General features: G+C 31.0%; 1 protein-coding gene across 1 annotated transcript; it reads right to left on the minus strand.

The window, feature by feature from the left end:
- Positions 1-1,235: 1,235 nt before the first annotated feature.
- On the minus strand, positions 1,236-4,512 carry LOC123198979 (disease resistance protein RPV1-like). Its single transcript, XM_044613780.1, has 4 exons — positions 4,031-4,512; positions 2,268-3,348; positions 1,874-2,005; positions 1,236-1,616 (listed from the first exon to the last, which is right to left on the minus strand). The coding sequence occupies exons 1-4, from the start codon at positions 4,510-4,512 to the stop codon at positions 1,236-1,238; spliced, it is 2,076 nt and encodes a 691-aa protein (XP_044469715.1).
- Positions 4,513-15,610: the final 11,098 nt, after the last annotated feature.

Here is a 15,610-nt window from a genome sequence, read left to right on the forward strand (position 1 = left end):
TCCAAATAATCTCTAGTTTCTTTTCTAGGTTTCAATTAAAAAAATCAAAGAGAGATGGATTGCCAACATGTCAGTCAAATCTTCTATATAAATCCTAGTTGTTGTATGCTTAGATGTTGATGATCAATTAAAAAAAAAAAATTCTCTCTTTTTATCTTTTCTCACTTAGCCTACTTGATTTTGCATAGTAAATATTATAAATTCCCTTTAAATAATTTAGTATATTATTATGAAATTTGAATTTAATTATTATATATTATATATAAATATAATAGTTTTAGCCAAATCATTTTCAATTTAATACAACTTTAAAAACTTAGTGCAATCCAATACAACGTACCAAATGCACCCAAAAAACCTCCAGTAGGCAAGACACTACAGGGATAGGGCTATTTGTTAAGTTTATATAAATTAAAATTTTAATCCACACATCTTTTATTCTTACAATGAAATATGTATACTGATATTTAATTTTTAACTCTTTTGAATAGGACATTAAAAGTTATAAAGTTTGAAGATTCAAAATTTATAGAAAATGAATTGACATCATAAGAAAATAGAAAAAGTGAGCAAGATAGACTTACTTTATGGTGATGCCACACATCTGCATTTCTCTCAATATTCAGGAGAGCATCTGTCATATTTAATTTTAGTTTGAAACAATTGTGGAACCAGACATCTGCATTACAAGTCGAAATACCTAAGAATGAAGCTGGTAAACTTGATATTGATTCAAGATATACGCAACTCATTGCCATCATTGTCTCTAACCTACTTGGAAGCTCTGGTAAGTATTTAAGCCTCTGGCAATTGCTTAAATTAAGAAATTTCAGGTTAGAGAGGTCTTTGATGCTCTCTGGTAGCGTCTCCAAATTGTTTTGGCCAAGAATTAAATATTCAAGTGAGAGTAATTGGCCAATATTGTTGGGTAACACTTCGATGCAACAATCAACCAGGTTTAGCTTTGTCATTCTTTGAAAGACAGATAAATCAAAGAGTGGGAAATTTGATTGCTTCTGCATCTTACATCTTGTCAAAGACAATGCCCACAAGTTGATCAAACTTGTCATAAATGTTGGTATTTCTGCAAAAGAAATTTCATCCAGTTCCAATTCCCTCAGAGTTTGTAAATTTCTCATGTCACTAGGCAATCCGTCAAGTTTGGAACAACCCGAGAGATAAAAAGATTTAAGGGATTTCAACACACGAATACTATCCAGTAATCTCTCAAGCCTTTAACATTTTCTAAGACTCAATGTTACTAGTCTAAATAAATGCCCTATTGATGGAAATTCTTTAATGACAGTTCCATCTAGATATAATTCATCAACTGTATTAGGGAGATATAAAACTTCTTTGAGATTTGAGCAATTAGAGAGATTAACAACTCGAAGAGATTGACAATTAGAACTAATTGGAAGATTATCAAAGCTTTTGCATCCTTGTAGATTCAGGATAACAAGTTTATGGAGATTACAGATAGATGAGAAACTCTCAAGCAAATTTGTATAATCTTCAAGCTTCAAGCTCTCAAGATTTGGCATAAGTGATAAATCTGGTATACTACATAGACGTTTAGAGTGACTGATGTCAATATGTTTCAAATTAACAAATTTCTGTCACAAAAAAAAAAAAAAAGAATTGAAACAACATAAATAGCATACTTATATTTACAATTTAAAGCAAAATATATATAGAAGTTAACATATACTTGGTTGCTAGTCTAAAGTTGTTTAAGTTCGCTATTACGCAAAGAAAGTGCAACAAGGTTCTTTGGATTAAAATTTGGTGGCAATGATTTGTCAGAATATCCATGCCAGCAAAAGTACCTTAGCTAAGAGAAATCAGACTCAAGTTTCTCAAAACCATGCACCTTCTTTCCATGTTTGAACTCATAAATTTTCAAGAATCTTAGGTTTTGCATGTTGTTGAAAGCTTTAGGATTTAAATGCAACTCTTCTACTTCAAACATATCCAAGCATATACTTCGAATTGCTCTAGCTCTCTAGAAATCACAAGCATATTGGTGAAAAGTCAATTTGAAATTACTTAATTACATAAATTCTTAAGTAATTTACTCTCAAATATATTTCTTTCTCAAATTTCTTTTTAGAATTTGTAAATAAAATAATAATAGTTGTGTCATTGCTGCCCTATACCAAATAATTTAGTTTCCAATGATAACTGGAAATGAATATTTAGCTAACTAATATTTTATTATATGTATGTATAAAATAGAAATAAAAAATAAGTGTTCTAGCTCTTACCATATTATACTTCAATACTAAAAAGATTGCATTAGGATCCCACAACCGACTATGTTTACCAGGATCATCAATTGATTCTTGCCGAACAATTTCCCTACCCATTTCTACAAGTAAATCATGCATTGTTATGGTGTCAAATGATGTAGTTATGAGACACCTTTCAATGAGAAGATGTATAGAAATATGAGAGTCAAAGTCACGAGCATTTAGGATTGCTTCTATGAGATCTCTTTTATATCCTTTAAAGAAACATGCAATATCTAAAAATGCAGCCTTCTCTTTATCATTTAATCTGTCATAACTTATTTTTAACACCTTGTGGACATCCACATAAAGACTTGTTCTTAAGTTTTTTAGTGCACTTTCCCATTCTCTCTTCGTCCTCTTGAATAGAAAGGAACCAAGAACTTTAAGAGCTAGTGGAACACATTTAGTATAAGCTACTACTATAGATGATAACTCGTTATAATCTTCTGTTGGAGGGTTTCCTTTAAAGGCATGTAAGGCAAAAAGTTGAAGAGCATTATGAGAAGATAACCTTGTCATCTCATGAATGTGATCCACTTCATAATTCCTTAGCACATGTTTATCCTTTGTCGTTATAATGATTCGACTATCTGAATCGAAGTTGCCAAAAACTCCCATTAAACATTTTATTTGTTCTAACTTCTTTACATCATCAAACACAATGAGAACTTTTCTTCTGCTAATGAAACTTTTTCTTCTAAAGGTGAATCCATGATTGAGATGTTCATCCCCTAAAATTGCAGAACTCAATTTTTGGCATAAGTCATTTAATCCTTTGTTTTTCTTTGATTCTTCTCTAATATTCAAAATGAAGTAAGACGCTTTAAACTGTTGAAAGATTTTTCCAAATATAGCACCAGCAAGAGTAGTTTTTTCTATGCCCCCGATACCCCAAATTCCTAGCTTGCAAACACTTTTTGAACATAATAAATTTTCAATCTCTTTAATTGATGACTCTAGTCCAACTAGGTCCTTGGAAGGAACAACTGAGGAGTTGTAATCCAATTTCCTCCATACATCATTGACAACATCTTTTACCAGCGTTGCCTCATTCCTGAAAATAAAAAATAAACAATTAAATAATATGATACTAAAATAAAATGACTAAAAATGAAATAAATAAATATAACATAATTTTAATTCTTTTCTATTTCTTTTGACTTTCATTGAATAAAAATTTTTAAAATGTAAGGTTAGCATGATGAAGAACTGCGTCATGACATGAACTCAAGTTCATTTCTCAGTGGCACACAATTTTAGATTCAAATATAATTATCATCACTTTCCATGTCCTAAAAACTTGTAAAACTTATCAATGCTAAAATTCAATTCAATTCTCGGAAAAAATGAAATAATCAGTAAGTATGTATTCAATGATATATCATATTTATATAGTAATTAGTTGTTATCCAAAAAAGTAAAACTGACAGTTTGTATTAATAGATAGTGTTTGTGTTAAGTCTTTCTGTGTTTTGGGGGTAGAAAGCACACAACAAGAACCTAACCCAAATTAACATAGTATAAAATATAAGGTCAAACTTCCAATTGATTATTATATTGACCATCTAAATCTGTCTCCAGTAAATCTGGAAAAGATAATAAAAACAGAAAAAATAAGGAACTGCTGCATGTAAGATTATTACATGAAAATTGGTAATTTGTAGCTTCAAAGTACTTACCAAAAAAAAAAAAAAAGATTATTACATAAAAACATTAACAAAAAAATTTACAGTTACCTAGAGTTCTTTGAATCATAACCAGATAGGTTGGCTGCATCCCTCAAAGCAGTCCTCCATCTCTGCAACATCTCTGAATCACTCATAAAACGCTTTTCAAGCTCAGCAAATGCTTTCCCAAAATCCCCAATTTGATTCCTGACATCAGATGGATCTACGTCATAGAAGACTGGTATTACGATCTGATCATGCGTGTTCTTACATTTAATAATCTCCTCAAGTTCTTTGGGACACCAACTGGAGGAAGCGTAGCCTTTAGAGAAAATGATAACCGAGATCTTCGAATGTTCAATTGCCTTCAGAAGAGAGGGAGAAATTTCTTCTCCTCTATTAAGCTTATCATCAATGAAAGTTTTGATATTTTTCTGACGAAAGGCTTCATCTAGATGGCTGGTAAAGTTTCGTGGGGTGTCCTCACAGCGGAAACTAAGGAAAACCTCATGCTCTAGTTCAGGAGTAATGGAAGAAGAAGAGGAAGCCATTAACTTCAAGTGATGAGAGGCACTTTGCTTTAACAAAGAGAGTTAAACAAAATCATCAAGACATTAAAAAAAGATTGGCCGGCTAAGTCTGAGTATTAACAAAGACATTAAAAAAAGATTGGCCGGCGAAAATTAACTGGGTAAAACAGACCTCATCAGCATATAATAGCAACGACACTTTCGTCTCTTATCGGGAAGATGCCCTACCTTATAATTTTCTTTCTTTCATCTCTTTTCCCTATCTGACATTACTTATTTGGCCATATGCACTAGTTTTGATTGTCAACACTAATTACAATATTCTGATCTTCATCACCAACTTTGCTTCTATCGAAATAAAAAAGCCCTATCTTAGGTTTTGTTTTAACTTAGAACCATTGATCGCTATCATTGTTTTTGTCAGGCGTTGATTTTACTAGACCTATTCATATATATACCAGATTCATTCTGAAACAAATGCAGATATACACTTCTGCACTAAAATGCCACAGATAAACTCACAATATTAAACTTTTCTCTGAGTAGATTAAATCTACTAGCTCATATAGGTCTTGCAAAGATGTCAGTTTCTGATATTATGTTGGTAATTACTGGACTGACAACATTTGTGCTGCAACTTGTCTTACATAAAGAACATCCAACTCAATATGTTTAGTCCTGTTATGAAATTCATGAGTGCAATTTTTTTTTTTCCCGTTAAGTAAAATGAGTGCCTTTTCGATTTGGCTATCACACAACATTTTGCTTTCTCAAATTTTCCATATTCACCTCTGAAAATAAGCCTTTAAACCATGTCAGTTCAGTGTCTACTACTAGGCTTAATGCCCATACTCTGATTCTGTAGAGGACAATGCTATTACCTTCTGTTTCTTGAAACTCCAAGACAACAAATTATTCATATTATTTACAAGATATGTGCGGTAGCCACTAGTCGATTTCCTATCATCAGCATTCCCTGCCCAAACCAAGGTATCCGTGTATGCCTTTTTGGCAATCAAAATGTATGCTTTAAACCAATGATTTTAAAACTGAACCAGACTGGCCGGTTCAACTAATTGAACTAGAAACCGGCCCCAAGTCCAATTCGGTTAACTTGAAAAAGCTGTTTATTCATTGACTTGGTCAAATCCAATCAAAACTAGGTTTGATCAGATAAACCAGTCAAAATCAGGTTTGACTACAATTTAGAGTATTTTTTTAAATTTTAATTATTTTTAAGTAATTTGATTATTTTTTATTAGACTGGATGAATTTCTAAAGGTTTATAAGGAAAAATAAATTTAAAAATAAAATAAAAAAGAAAAAAAAGTATCATATATCTATTGAAATGTCGTCTATAGGCAATAATTTGTAAAATTATTTTTTTCTATATAATGAGATTGAGACTTTTTTTATTTTAATTGTTTCATTGAAATCAAATGAATAATTGTTATTCTTTAAAAAAGATATGTTCTAATATCCATATGTGTAAATATTATGATTGATTTTATTTTTTACAAATTTTTAAACAAAATCTATTCATTATAATTTAATAATAAGTCGAACCATGAACTAGTAAGACAACCAATTCGATTATCGATTTGGTTTTAAAAACATCGCTTTAAACATTAAGCCAAATTGAGGAGTTCCCTTTATATACCTAAAAAGCTTTTTAGCTGACTGCCATTTATGTCCGGAGCTTTTAATGTGTCCTTGTCACCTTGTGAACATTATGCCTAGAGCCTTGAATGTTAATCAAATATTCGATTATTTATTTACTCGTTTCTTCGATAAAAACATATTACAGTTCGTAAAATTTCAGTCATTCTAATGACGAGTTTACACCAACGGAAATGACGAGTTATATTATGACAAGAATATAAAAAGATACAGCAAAAACAGACAAGTTTTTAAAGTGGTTCAATTAGAAATACGAAAAACTTATATTCACGATCACCATTGTAACATTATGAGTAATGTACATAAAAAATTGTATTACAAGTTTACAATGCAAAAATACTAATTGAGTACTTGAAGTGTTTTTTATTTCATCTTTCTATGACTAAGAATTTATACGAATAGAGTTTGTGGCTTGAGAAATGATTCAATTGTGATTATTGAAACTGCAAGAAATGATTCTAATATAATTAGGAAGAAATTTGAAAGAGCTTTAGATTTTGTAAAATGGGATTTAATTCTGACTGGGTATCAGAAATAATAAAATATATTTTTAAATTTTCAAAGATAAAAGGAGATGTATTATAATAATGAATATTAAAAGTTAGGTTTTTATTATGGTATAAATTATTTGTTTTACCCTTATATCTAATAAAAAACATCAACTAATATAATTTATAAATAAGTATTTAAATTTTCAAAATTTAATTAACCAAGTTTTAACAATTCACCTTGGGCGGGAAAAAGTCTGATGGCCTATTTTAGTATAAAAACTAGGCCAAACGACTATTTCCCCAAACGACTATTTCCCACCCAAGGTTTGATGTTTTTTTAAGTTTCCACTCTTTAACTATGGAAACACCAAGCACCCACCCATGACTGGTTAAATTTAACGAAACCCTAACTCCTGAAAATTTAGTCTCATTTTCCCCCTTAAAAGTTTAAAAAGTAACATTTTTTCCCTAAGCTAAGTTTGAAAAGATCACATTTCCCCCCCTAGGGTTTATTTCCAAACCCTTTCACTTTCTCCGACGCCATCGCCGGCCGTCTTCCCCTTCCGACTGTTTCTCTTCCACCGACGACCCCCCTCAACTCCACCCCAACCCATTCAACGCAGAGAGAAGTCGTTTGGAAAGAGAAATCGTCTGGGAAGACGATCGTCTTCCCAGACGACGATGACGACTGGGATTCGTCTTCCCCGACAAAGTTCTTCATCTTCCACGGCTTCTCCGACTCCGATCGGGCATCCAAATGGGAGGAAAAAGATCGCTGGAAGGAGAGGATGCTTCGAGAGGGAGAGGCCGTCGGCAATGGAGCCAGAGATATCGTCGAAGATTTCAAAACGAAACCCTAGGGTGAAACTACGATTTTTTAAAACTTAGGTTGGGGGAAAATTTTAGTTTTTAAAGTTTAGGGGGGCAAAATTAGATTCTATTTTAGTTTATTTTTAATATTATAGAGAAAATGATGATTTTACCCTTACCACCATTAGGGTTTTGTTTAATTTAACCGGTCATAGGTGGGTATTTAGTGTTTCCATAGTTAAAGGATGGAAACTTGAGAAAACATCAAACCTTGGGTGGGAAATAGTCGTTTGGCCTAAAAACTAGATGGGTTGTTAATAGCATCTAACCTCAGTTTCCACGTACCATATTGACTAGGCCTATCAGGCTTATTGTTGGCCCACCCAACTCCTTCACCATACTATATATATTTTAATCACACAACAAAACTAGTCTTCACTCTTTATTGTTTTTCAACTTTGGTGGTTGTTTCTTCTTCCCCGCCTTCTCCTTCAAGTCCCTTTCATTTCTTTCTGAATAATTTTTTTATTTTTCAGTTTATTTTTAATTTCATCAAATTATTAATTGCTTTATAATCATGGATCCATGACTTCTTTTGATTTCTTCAATTTTTTATTCACTATCAATGTTTGGTATAGCGCTTACGTTATAGTTGTCATTCTTGCTTCGTTTCATATTTTACATTCTCTCTATTTTTAAATATTGCAAACCTATTACTTCAGTAGCTTCCACAGTAAAAAGTTGGTTTTTGTTGATTTGTTTTTTCATCAAAAAGTAGAATTTAGGGGTTTTTTGTTGTTGATTAAACCTGAGGGGATGTAAATGAAATTTACTAAGTTCTTAATATTTGTTTTATTTGGTGTCAATGTACTTAGAAAATTTTATGATGATTTTGTCTTTATCAACGACAAGATTGAAAAGGAGATAGTCGTTAGAGACAAGGAGAAAAAAATCCTAAAACAGAAATGGTCACTTCTCAAACCTTTGATGAGAGAAAATTGTTAGATTTTTAAACATAGGAGAGAAATGTGATAAATTTTTAGTTTTTTAAATATTTTTTAATTAAATAACATTTTTATCCTTAACCACAACAGTAAATTTTAATATAATAGTAAATATTTGAGTTTTTAAAAGTTAACAGATAAAAGTTTAAGGTTTCACCAAATCTTGGGTGGGAAGAAGTCTTTTGGTCTTTTGTAAATAATTCACATTTTGAATAAAGTATAATATATATTTTTGTCCTTTTCGTATTGGCCAAATGTTTGTCCCACCCAACATTTGATGAAATGACATTATCACTCTTTAAATTTGAAAAAATCAAATTTTCATCCATTTGTAAAAATCACTAGTAAAAAAATATTTATTTCATTTTATTCAAATATTATAATTAATAACATTTTGTCTTTAAGGTTTGAAATATTACAATAACACCTTACCGAATTGAAGTGAAAAGTCTTGTGGAGGTGCAAATTTTTTTTTTTAACTTACTTTAGGTAAATGAATATTTTCCTTATTTTGTTTTAAAATTATCGTATTAACCCCTTATTTAAAAACAATACTAAAATCTCAATAATTTGTAATATAATATTGAAATCTCTAAGTTATTGTATTATATTCAGTCCCTTTGAATTATAATTATTATTTTAAACTATTGAAAGATATATTAAAATTTTTAAAATTTCAAAAATACTCTAAACTTTTTTCATATTTTAAAAGCTGTTCTTAAAAAAATTTTAACATCCCTAAAATTTTTCAAAAATTATAGTTTGTCATCAAACATATGATTACATGTCATTAACATTCATATTTATATTTGCATTAAATTTTTTTTTTTATTTTTACTTGCAATTAATAAAAATTAGCACACCAAATTTTTTAATAAAACTTTAGGGACAAAATGTTGTTTAGCTTGAGAGAAATTTTGTCGTTTCAACAGCTTTACAAAATATATATATATATATATATATAACAGTTTTGTCCCCATGAGAGCTTGGGCAAGCTTGATGTTTTATTGGCGTTGATGGTGGAAGAGCAGTCCACAACAGAAGCTTTGAAGGAGGTTCAAGTTTGTTTTGGGCAGTAATCCTTGTACCTCCTTGGTTGTCTTGTAGCGTTTGTCAGAGTTGCTTTGGTTGTGAAGCTTCTTACTTCTCTCTATTGTTTTGTGCCTCGGTTGTGTGAGATTCTCCTTCTTTCTTGGAAGTCTGTTCTTGCCTGTCTGCTCCGTCAGTGTGGTTGCTCTGTGTTCCAACCAATGTTGCAAGTTGTTTTGTTGTGTTCTGCTTGCTGTATTCCCTGGTTCTGCTAGTAAAGTATCTATAGAAATTGATATAATTGGGAGGGTTGTACATGAATGTGATTCTTTCTTTTCTTGTACATATTCTTTCTTAAAAAGTGAGAAATTGACTTTTTCAAATTTAAAGAGTAGAAATCGGTTAAATCATCTAACCTATCATATTTGGGATTTAGATTTTAACACAAAATTGCATATGGAAATCAACCATTAACATATTTGGTTATTTTTGGTTCAAAGGCACATGCATCGGATGATTAAAGGGTGAGAGTTATTTTTGGTTATTTGGAAGTACATTTTGAAGGAAACTACATTTTTTTCTGTTTTTACAACTACCTGATTGAACACTTGCTCCAGAGGCCCTTAAGACATAGCTCTTTTTCACTACCGAGAAGACAAGGTTAGCTCATATCTTTCTCCTTTTGTGCTTCGTCAGTTCGTCTGTTGTCATCTAAACCTGCTTCTTTATTTCATGCCCTTCTTCAGTTCTCATTGTCACATTATTTCTGAAAATATCAGGAAGCTAGGAAATATTGCAAAGGCAGCGAGAAGAGAAGACGAACAAAGTAACAGCTCAGTCTTCCCACGAAACTGGAAAAAACTATACCCATTCTGGGTTTCAGGTTCGGTTTCTTACAACTCTATTTTATTTACAAGCAATTAGTTGATTAGTTTGCTTTGATTTGTTAAAATCTGTGCTTTCTGAGATGGAATGCCAGGTTACAAATCTGAGTTTAAATCGGTTGATTAGTTTGCTTTCATTATTAAAAATGTGCAAGTTAATAAATCTTTTGCTTTTTTTCTGTTGAAGAAAATGGCTTGTTAGATTATCATAACGACTGTGAAGATGAGTCTTGTTGCAGTATACTCTTTGCAGGTATTCAATTGAACCACTTTCTCTAATTTGTTAAGATGTGTGCTCGTCAATATTAATGTTGCTTCTTCTCTTCTTGTTCTAGGAGATGGCATGCAAGATTATAATAATGACTTTGAAATCAGCCTTTTCCCCATGTATTTGGGAATGATTTCCTCTCAAACCTGTGTACATAATAAACAATTTTCAGATGATTTCCTCCCCATGTATTTGAAATCAGCCCTCGTGAATTGCTGGAGTTGATGAAGCCTATGGAACAATTTTCAGAGGTGAGGCATGGTAAGTATCATTTGCTAACAAATGTTTATTATCAGATGAAATCAATTGAGCATGCTAGAGAAATTAATTTTACAAGTGTGCATTTGAATTTTTCTGGGCACACTTGAAAATTATTCCACATAAAACCCTATACCAACTTTCATATCTTTCTTGCGGAAATCTGTCAACGAAGTGATCAATACCCACTTGGATTTGCTCTTCGACCAACTCGATATAAACTTCTCTCATATAAACTTTGACCAACGGGCAATATACACTACACTTTAATCAGTTATTAATAGAGCAATTTGTAGAACTCAATCTCATATCTTTGTCCACTCTTGCATCTCTTCTCAAATCATCATTTTTGGCATACAACAAAGTCACTCCACATTTTTTCACTTGGCTTCGAACCATACCATTCTTAGTTGCTTGTATAACAAAGAACTCAACACTACCTTGGCTATTCAAATTGAGTTTAGGAAATTTTGTGGCCGTCTTAAAGTCGTTATAATTTATGAATACATGATTTGTTTCAATAACATCCACACCTTCAAGAAACTCAAGCCAAAAGCTTAATGAGCCAGGTAAACAATTAGAGAAAATCATCTTTCCATCAACAATCATTTCAAATCCAACATGGAAAATTCCAAGTGGTTGATAGTCTTGTAATGATACAATAGCATAGAAAGCCAAACCAGTTAAATTATCGTTAGCCCAACCTTTTGGAAACTTTATAAAAGATCCATTACATTTTAAGTCAAAACACTTTGGAACTTCGCATCCAGGGTAAAAAGTGTGCCCAAAAGAAAAGATATCTTGCATGTACATCAGTAGTCCATTTAATATTATATATTTTAATATTATGTCATAAAAAACTCTATATTCATAAATCAATAGTTCAAGTAAGATTTTCAGATAGAAAATATTTTGATTAAAGAATTATCAACTTAGTCTTAGATTAAGACTACATAGTATTTAATTATATCAAATAAAAATAATTAAATATATTAATTATTTAGTTAACAATAGTAAATTTATATGTATAAGAATATTATATAATAAGAAAGCTATATTTTAAACGTGATTCTGTATAATATAATTTAAAGTTAAGATATGATGAGAATAGTAAGTTTAATAGTATGTTGAGAATAAAAGTGTGAGAACCACAAATAGGTAGATTTGTTTATAATTGTGAAGAATATTATGGTGTTAGAATAGTTTTCATAAATTGATGGACATGTCTTATGTCTCTCAAAACACATGGTGGTTTTTGGTTAATAATGTAAAATGGTGAATTTCAACCAAAATAGACCGTTCCATAATAAATGATAGAAAGTAATGAAAAAAGTAAAAGTTTCACTTAGGCTTTCAATTCCCTTTCCTATTCTTGATTTTTTGTTTTCTCTTTCATCAAAACCTGCATTCTTCTTTCATCAAATTTGTTCAATATTTGTTCTAGATAGTTTAATTCAATATAATTTTTTATTCAAAACCACTTTATCACAATATGACAAATTATCTATGTGTCTAATAGTATACTCAATATTGAGAAAATATAGTTTTATTGTTTTGTAATTACCCTCACAAATATTTCTCCCTTAAAATTTCTATATACACAAGAAGCCAATTAATCTCTTCTTAAGATTATATTGAATTAAATTGTCTACTAGTTTCATAACTTAGTATCATTAGGTGTGTGTTGCTTGAAAAATTCCATCAAGATGACGAAAATAAAGGGAGTTATGTTTAAAGGGAGATGTTGAGAATCAAAGTGTGAGCAGTGCAAAGTGATGGATTAGCTTGTAATGTACTTAAGTGTTAGAATTGCAAAGTGGTGTATCTAATTGTAATTAAATCAAAACTGTGAGTTTTATTCAAAACTCATTATTTCATTATAGCAATCAAATCTTGTATATAAATTCTAGTTGTTGTATACTTAGATGTTGATGATAAATTTAAAAAAAAATCTCTCTTTTTATCTTTTCTCACTTAGCCTACTTGATTTTACATAGTAAATATTATAGATTCCCTTTAAATTATTAAATATTATTAATATGAAATTTGAATAATATATATATGTATACATATATAATAGTCCAGCCTTATCCTTTTCAATTTAATACAACTTTAAAAACTTAATGCAATCCAATACAACATACCAAATGCACCCAAAAAATCTCAAATAGGCAAGACACTACAAGGGTAGGGCTATTTGTTAAGTTCATATTTAATTTTTAAGTCTTTCCAATGGGATATTAGAAGTTATAAAGTTTGAAGATTCAAAATTTATAAAAAATGAATTGATATCATAAGAAAACAGAAAAAGTGAGAGAGACAGACTTACTTTGCGGCGGCGATACAATAGATGAGAGAGATAGTCTGTCATCTCTAATTTTAATTTGAAACAATTGAAGAAGTTGATTCCCTCAATAGAAGAATCCATACATAGGAAATTTGATACTGATTCAAGAGATACGCAATTCATTGCACTTATTGACTGTAAACTGCTTGGAAGCTCCTGTAAGTATTTAAGTCTTTGGCAATTACTTAAAGAAAGTTGTCTTTCTTCCGGTTAGACAGATTTTCGATGCTCTCTGGTAGCGTCTCCAACCCTATACCAACTTTCATATCTTTCTTCCGGAAATCTCTCAACGAAGTGATCAATACCCACTTGGATTTTCTCTTCGACCAACTCGATATAAACTTCTCTCATTTATGACACTTTTCGCCTCTCTTCTTTTCTTTTTTCTGTTGAGAATGTAGTAAAACAAGTAAGAAGGTTGGTGCTTCGGCTTAACGGTGTAAACTAACGGTTAGTTAATGACTCATTTTGTAAAATCCAATGGCTTAAAATCAATTGCAGTGGGTGTTCTTTTTTAAAGATCAACGGTGGTTATTGCATTTTACCAGGATTGCCACATCAGGCACAAAGGACTATAAATTCAAATGTAATTCTAGCAATGTAACTATTTGCCATTCTTTTAATAATATAAGAGGTTATACAGTATTTCAGTTCATTCCTTTTCTCTCTATAAACTTAGGTCCCTTTTTTGCTCTTCAATTTTCTTCAATTGACCTACACTGTTTTCATTTTTTCACCAAATTTTAGTGTCATTACACTTTGTAATAAACAGATTACTCTGTTTCTGCAACCATTTGTTTCATCTTTAACACCTTTCTTATGGCACTTTCAGCTAGACGCTTTCTGGTTGAACAAAGCAAGTACTTATGAATAAGTTCACAATTTGAATTGTTGTACTGATTTGAATGACGTTGCAGATTGTTTGAATGACGCGGATGTTGAAGAAATCGTGAAAGAAGGGCAAAACAAGCGGTTGAATGCAGTTGAAATATGCAAAATATTTGAAAACCATGAAAAGCTTCAAACACTTGCTTCTCAACCAGAACCAAGGTCTCCAAGTATTGTTTCATCTGGGATTTTATTTTTCTAACCTTTTTATGGATGGAATTTGGCTAAGTTACATTAACTACAGGTGGCTCTTTTTTTGTCATTAAGCTGCAGAGGCTTTGAGAGTTTAGGAAGGATTATCACATGAAAGTTGCTTGGCCAAGTGAGATTGAACACGTGGACATGGTGCTAAAGATATTCAACATTCAAGAATCCAAGAAATTTTTTTTTTCTATTCCACAAGGCTTAGATCTCTCTATAGATTTGTGTCCTCGGGCACACGAAGAGAGAAATGAGAACAGTAGGATTCTATGTGCATCAACTATTAGATCCATCATGTATGTCATGTTGTATAATATTTCATATGCCTTGAGTATATGTAGTAGGTATATTTTTTTTCAAGCAAGTGATCAATTGTTAATTGAAATAAAACCTTTTTAAAGGCAGAGGGTTGAATGAGCGCAGACCATGTTTGCTGATGGAGATAAATCACCAAGAACCACAGCACGCCCCGCCGTAACATAATGAGAGTGAACACCACTGCTTAAACTCATCAGAGTATACTGTCCCTTGTAAAAACTTGTGCCCTGTCACGGTATCAATTGCAATCTAATTTCTTCCATATATCATTGATAATATCCTTTACCAGGGCTGCCTCATTCCTTAAAAAAATTAAATAAAAAAATTAAATAATATGATAATAAAATTAAATGACTAAAAACCAAATAAAGAAATATAACATAATTTTAATTCTTTTCTGTTTCTTTTGATTGTTCATTGAATAAAAATTTTTAAAATGTAAGATTGGCATTATGAAGAACTGCGTCATGACATGAACTCGAGTTCATTTCTCAGTGGCACAAAATTTTAGATTCAAATATAATTTGATCATCACTTTCCATGTCCTAAAAACTTGTAAAACTTATCAATGCTAAAATTCAATTCAATTCTCCAAAAAACATGAAATAATTAGTAACTATGCATTCAATGATGTAATCATCTTTAGATAATAATTAGTTGTCATCCAAAATTGACAGTTTGTATTAGAGGATAGTGTTTGTATTAAGTCTTTTTGTGTTTTGGGCCATATGACACACAACAAGAACTCAACCCAAATTAGCATACCATAAAATATAATGTCAAATTTCCAATCGATTATTATTTTGACCGTCTGAATCTGTCTCCGGTAAATCTGGAAAAGATAATAAAAATAGAAAATATATGGAACTGCAGTGTGTAAGATTATTACATAAAGGGATATTAATTAAAATAGGCACCAATTTTTACGCCTAAACTTTTTT

Source organism: Mangifera indica, chromosome 16 (genome assembly GCF_011075055.1).
Source record: "Mangifera indica cultivar Alphonso chromosome 16, CATAS_Mindica_2.1, whole genome shotgun sequence".
In the NCBI taxonomy this organism is placed as follows: domain Eukaryota; kingdom Viridiplantae; phylum Streptophyta; class Magnoliopsida; order Sapindales; family Anacardiaceae; genus Mangifera; species Mangifera indica.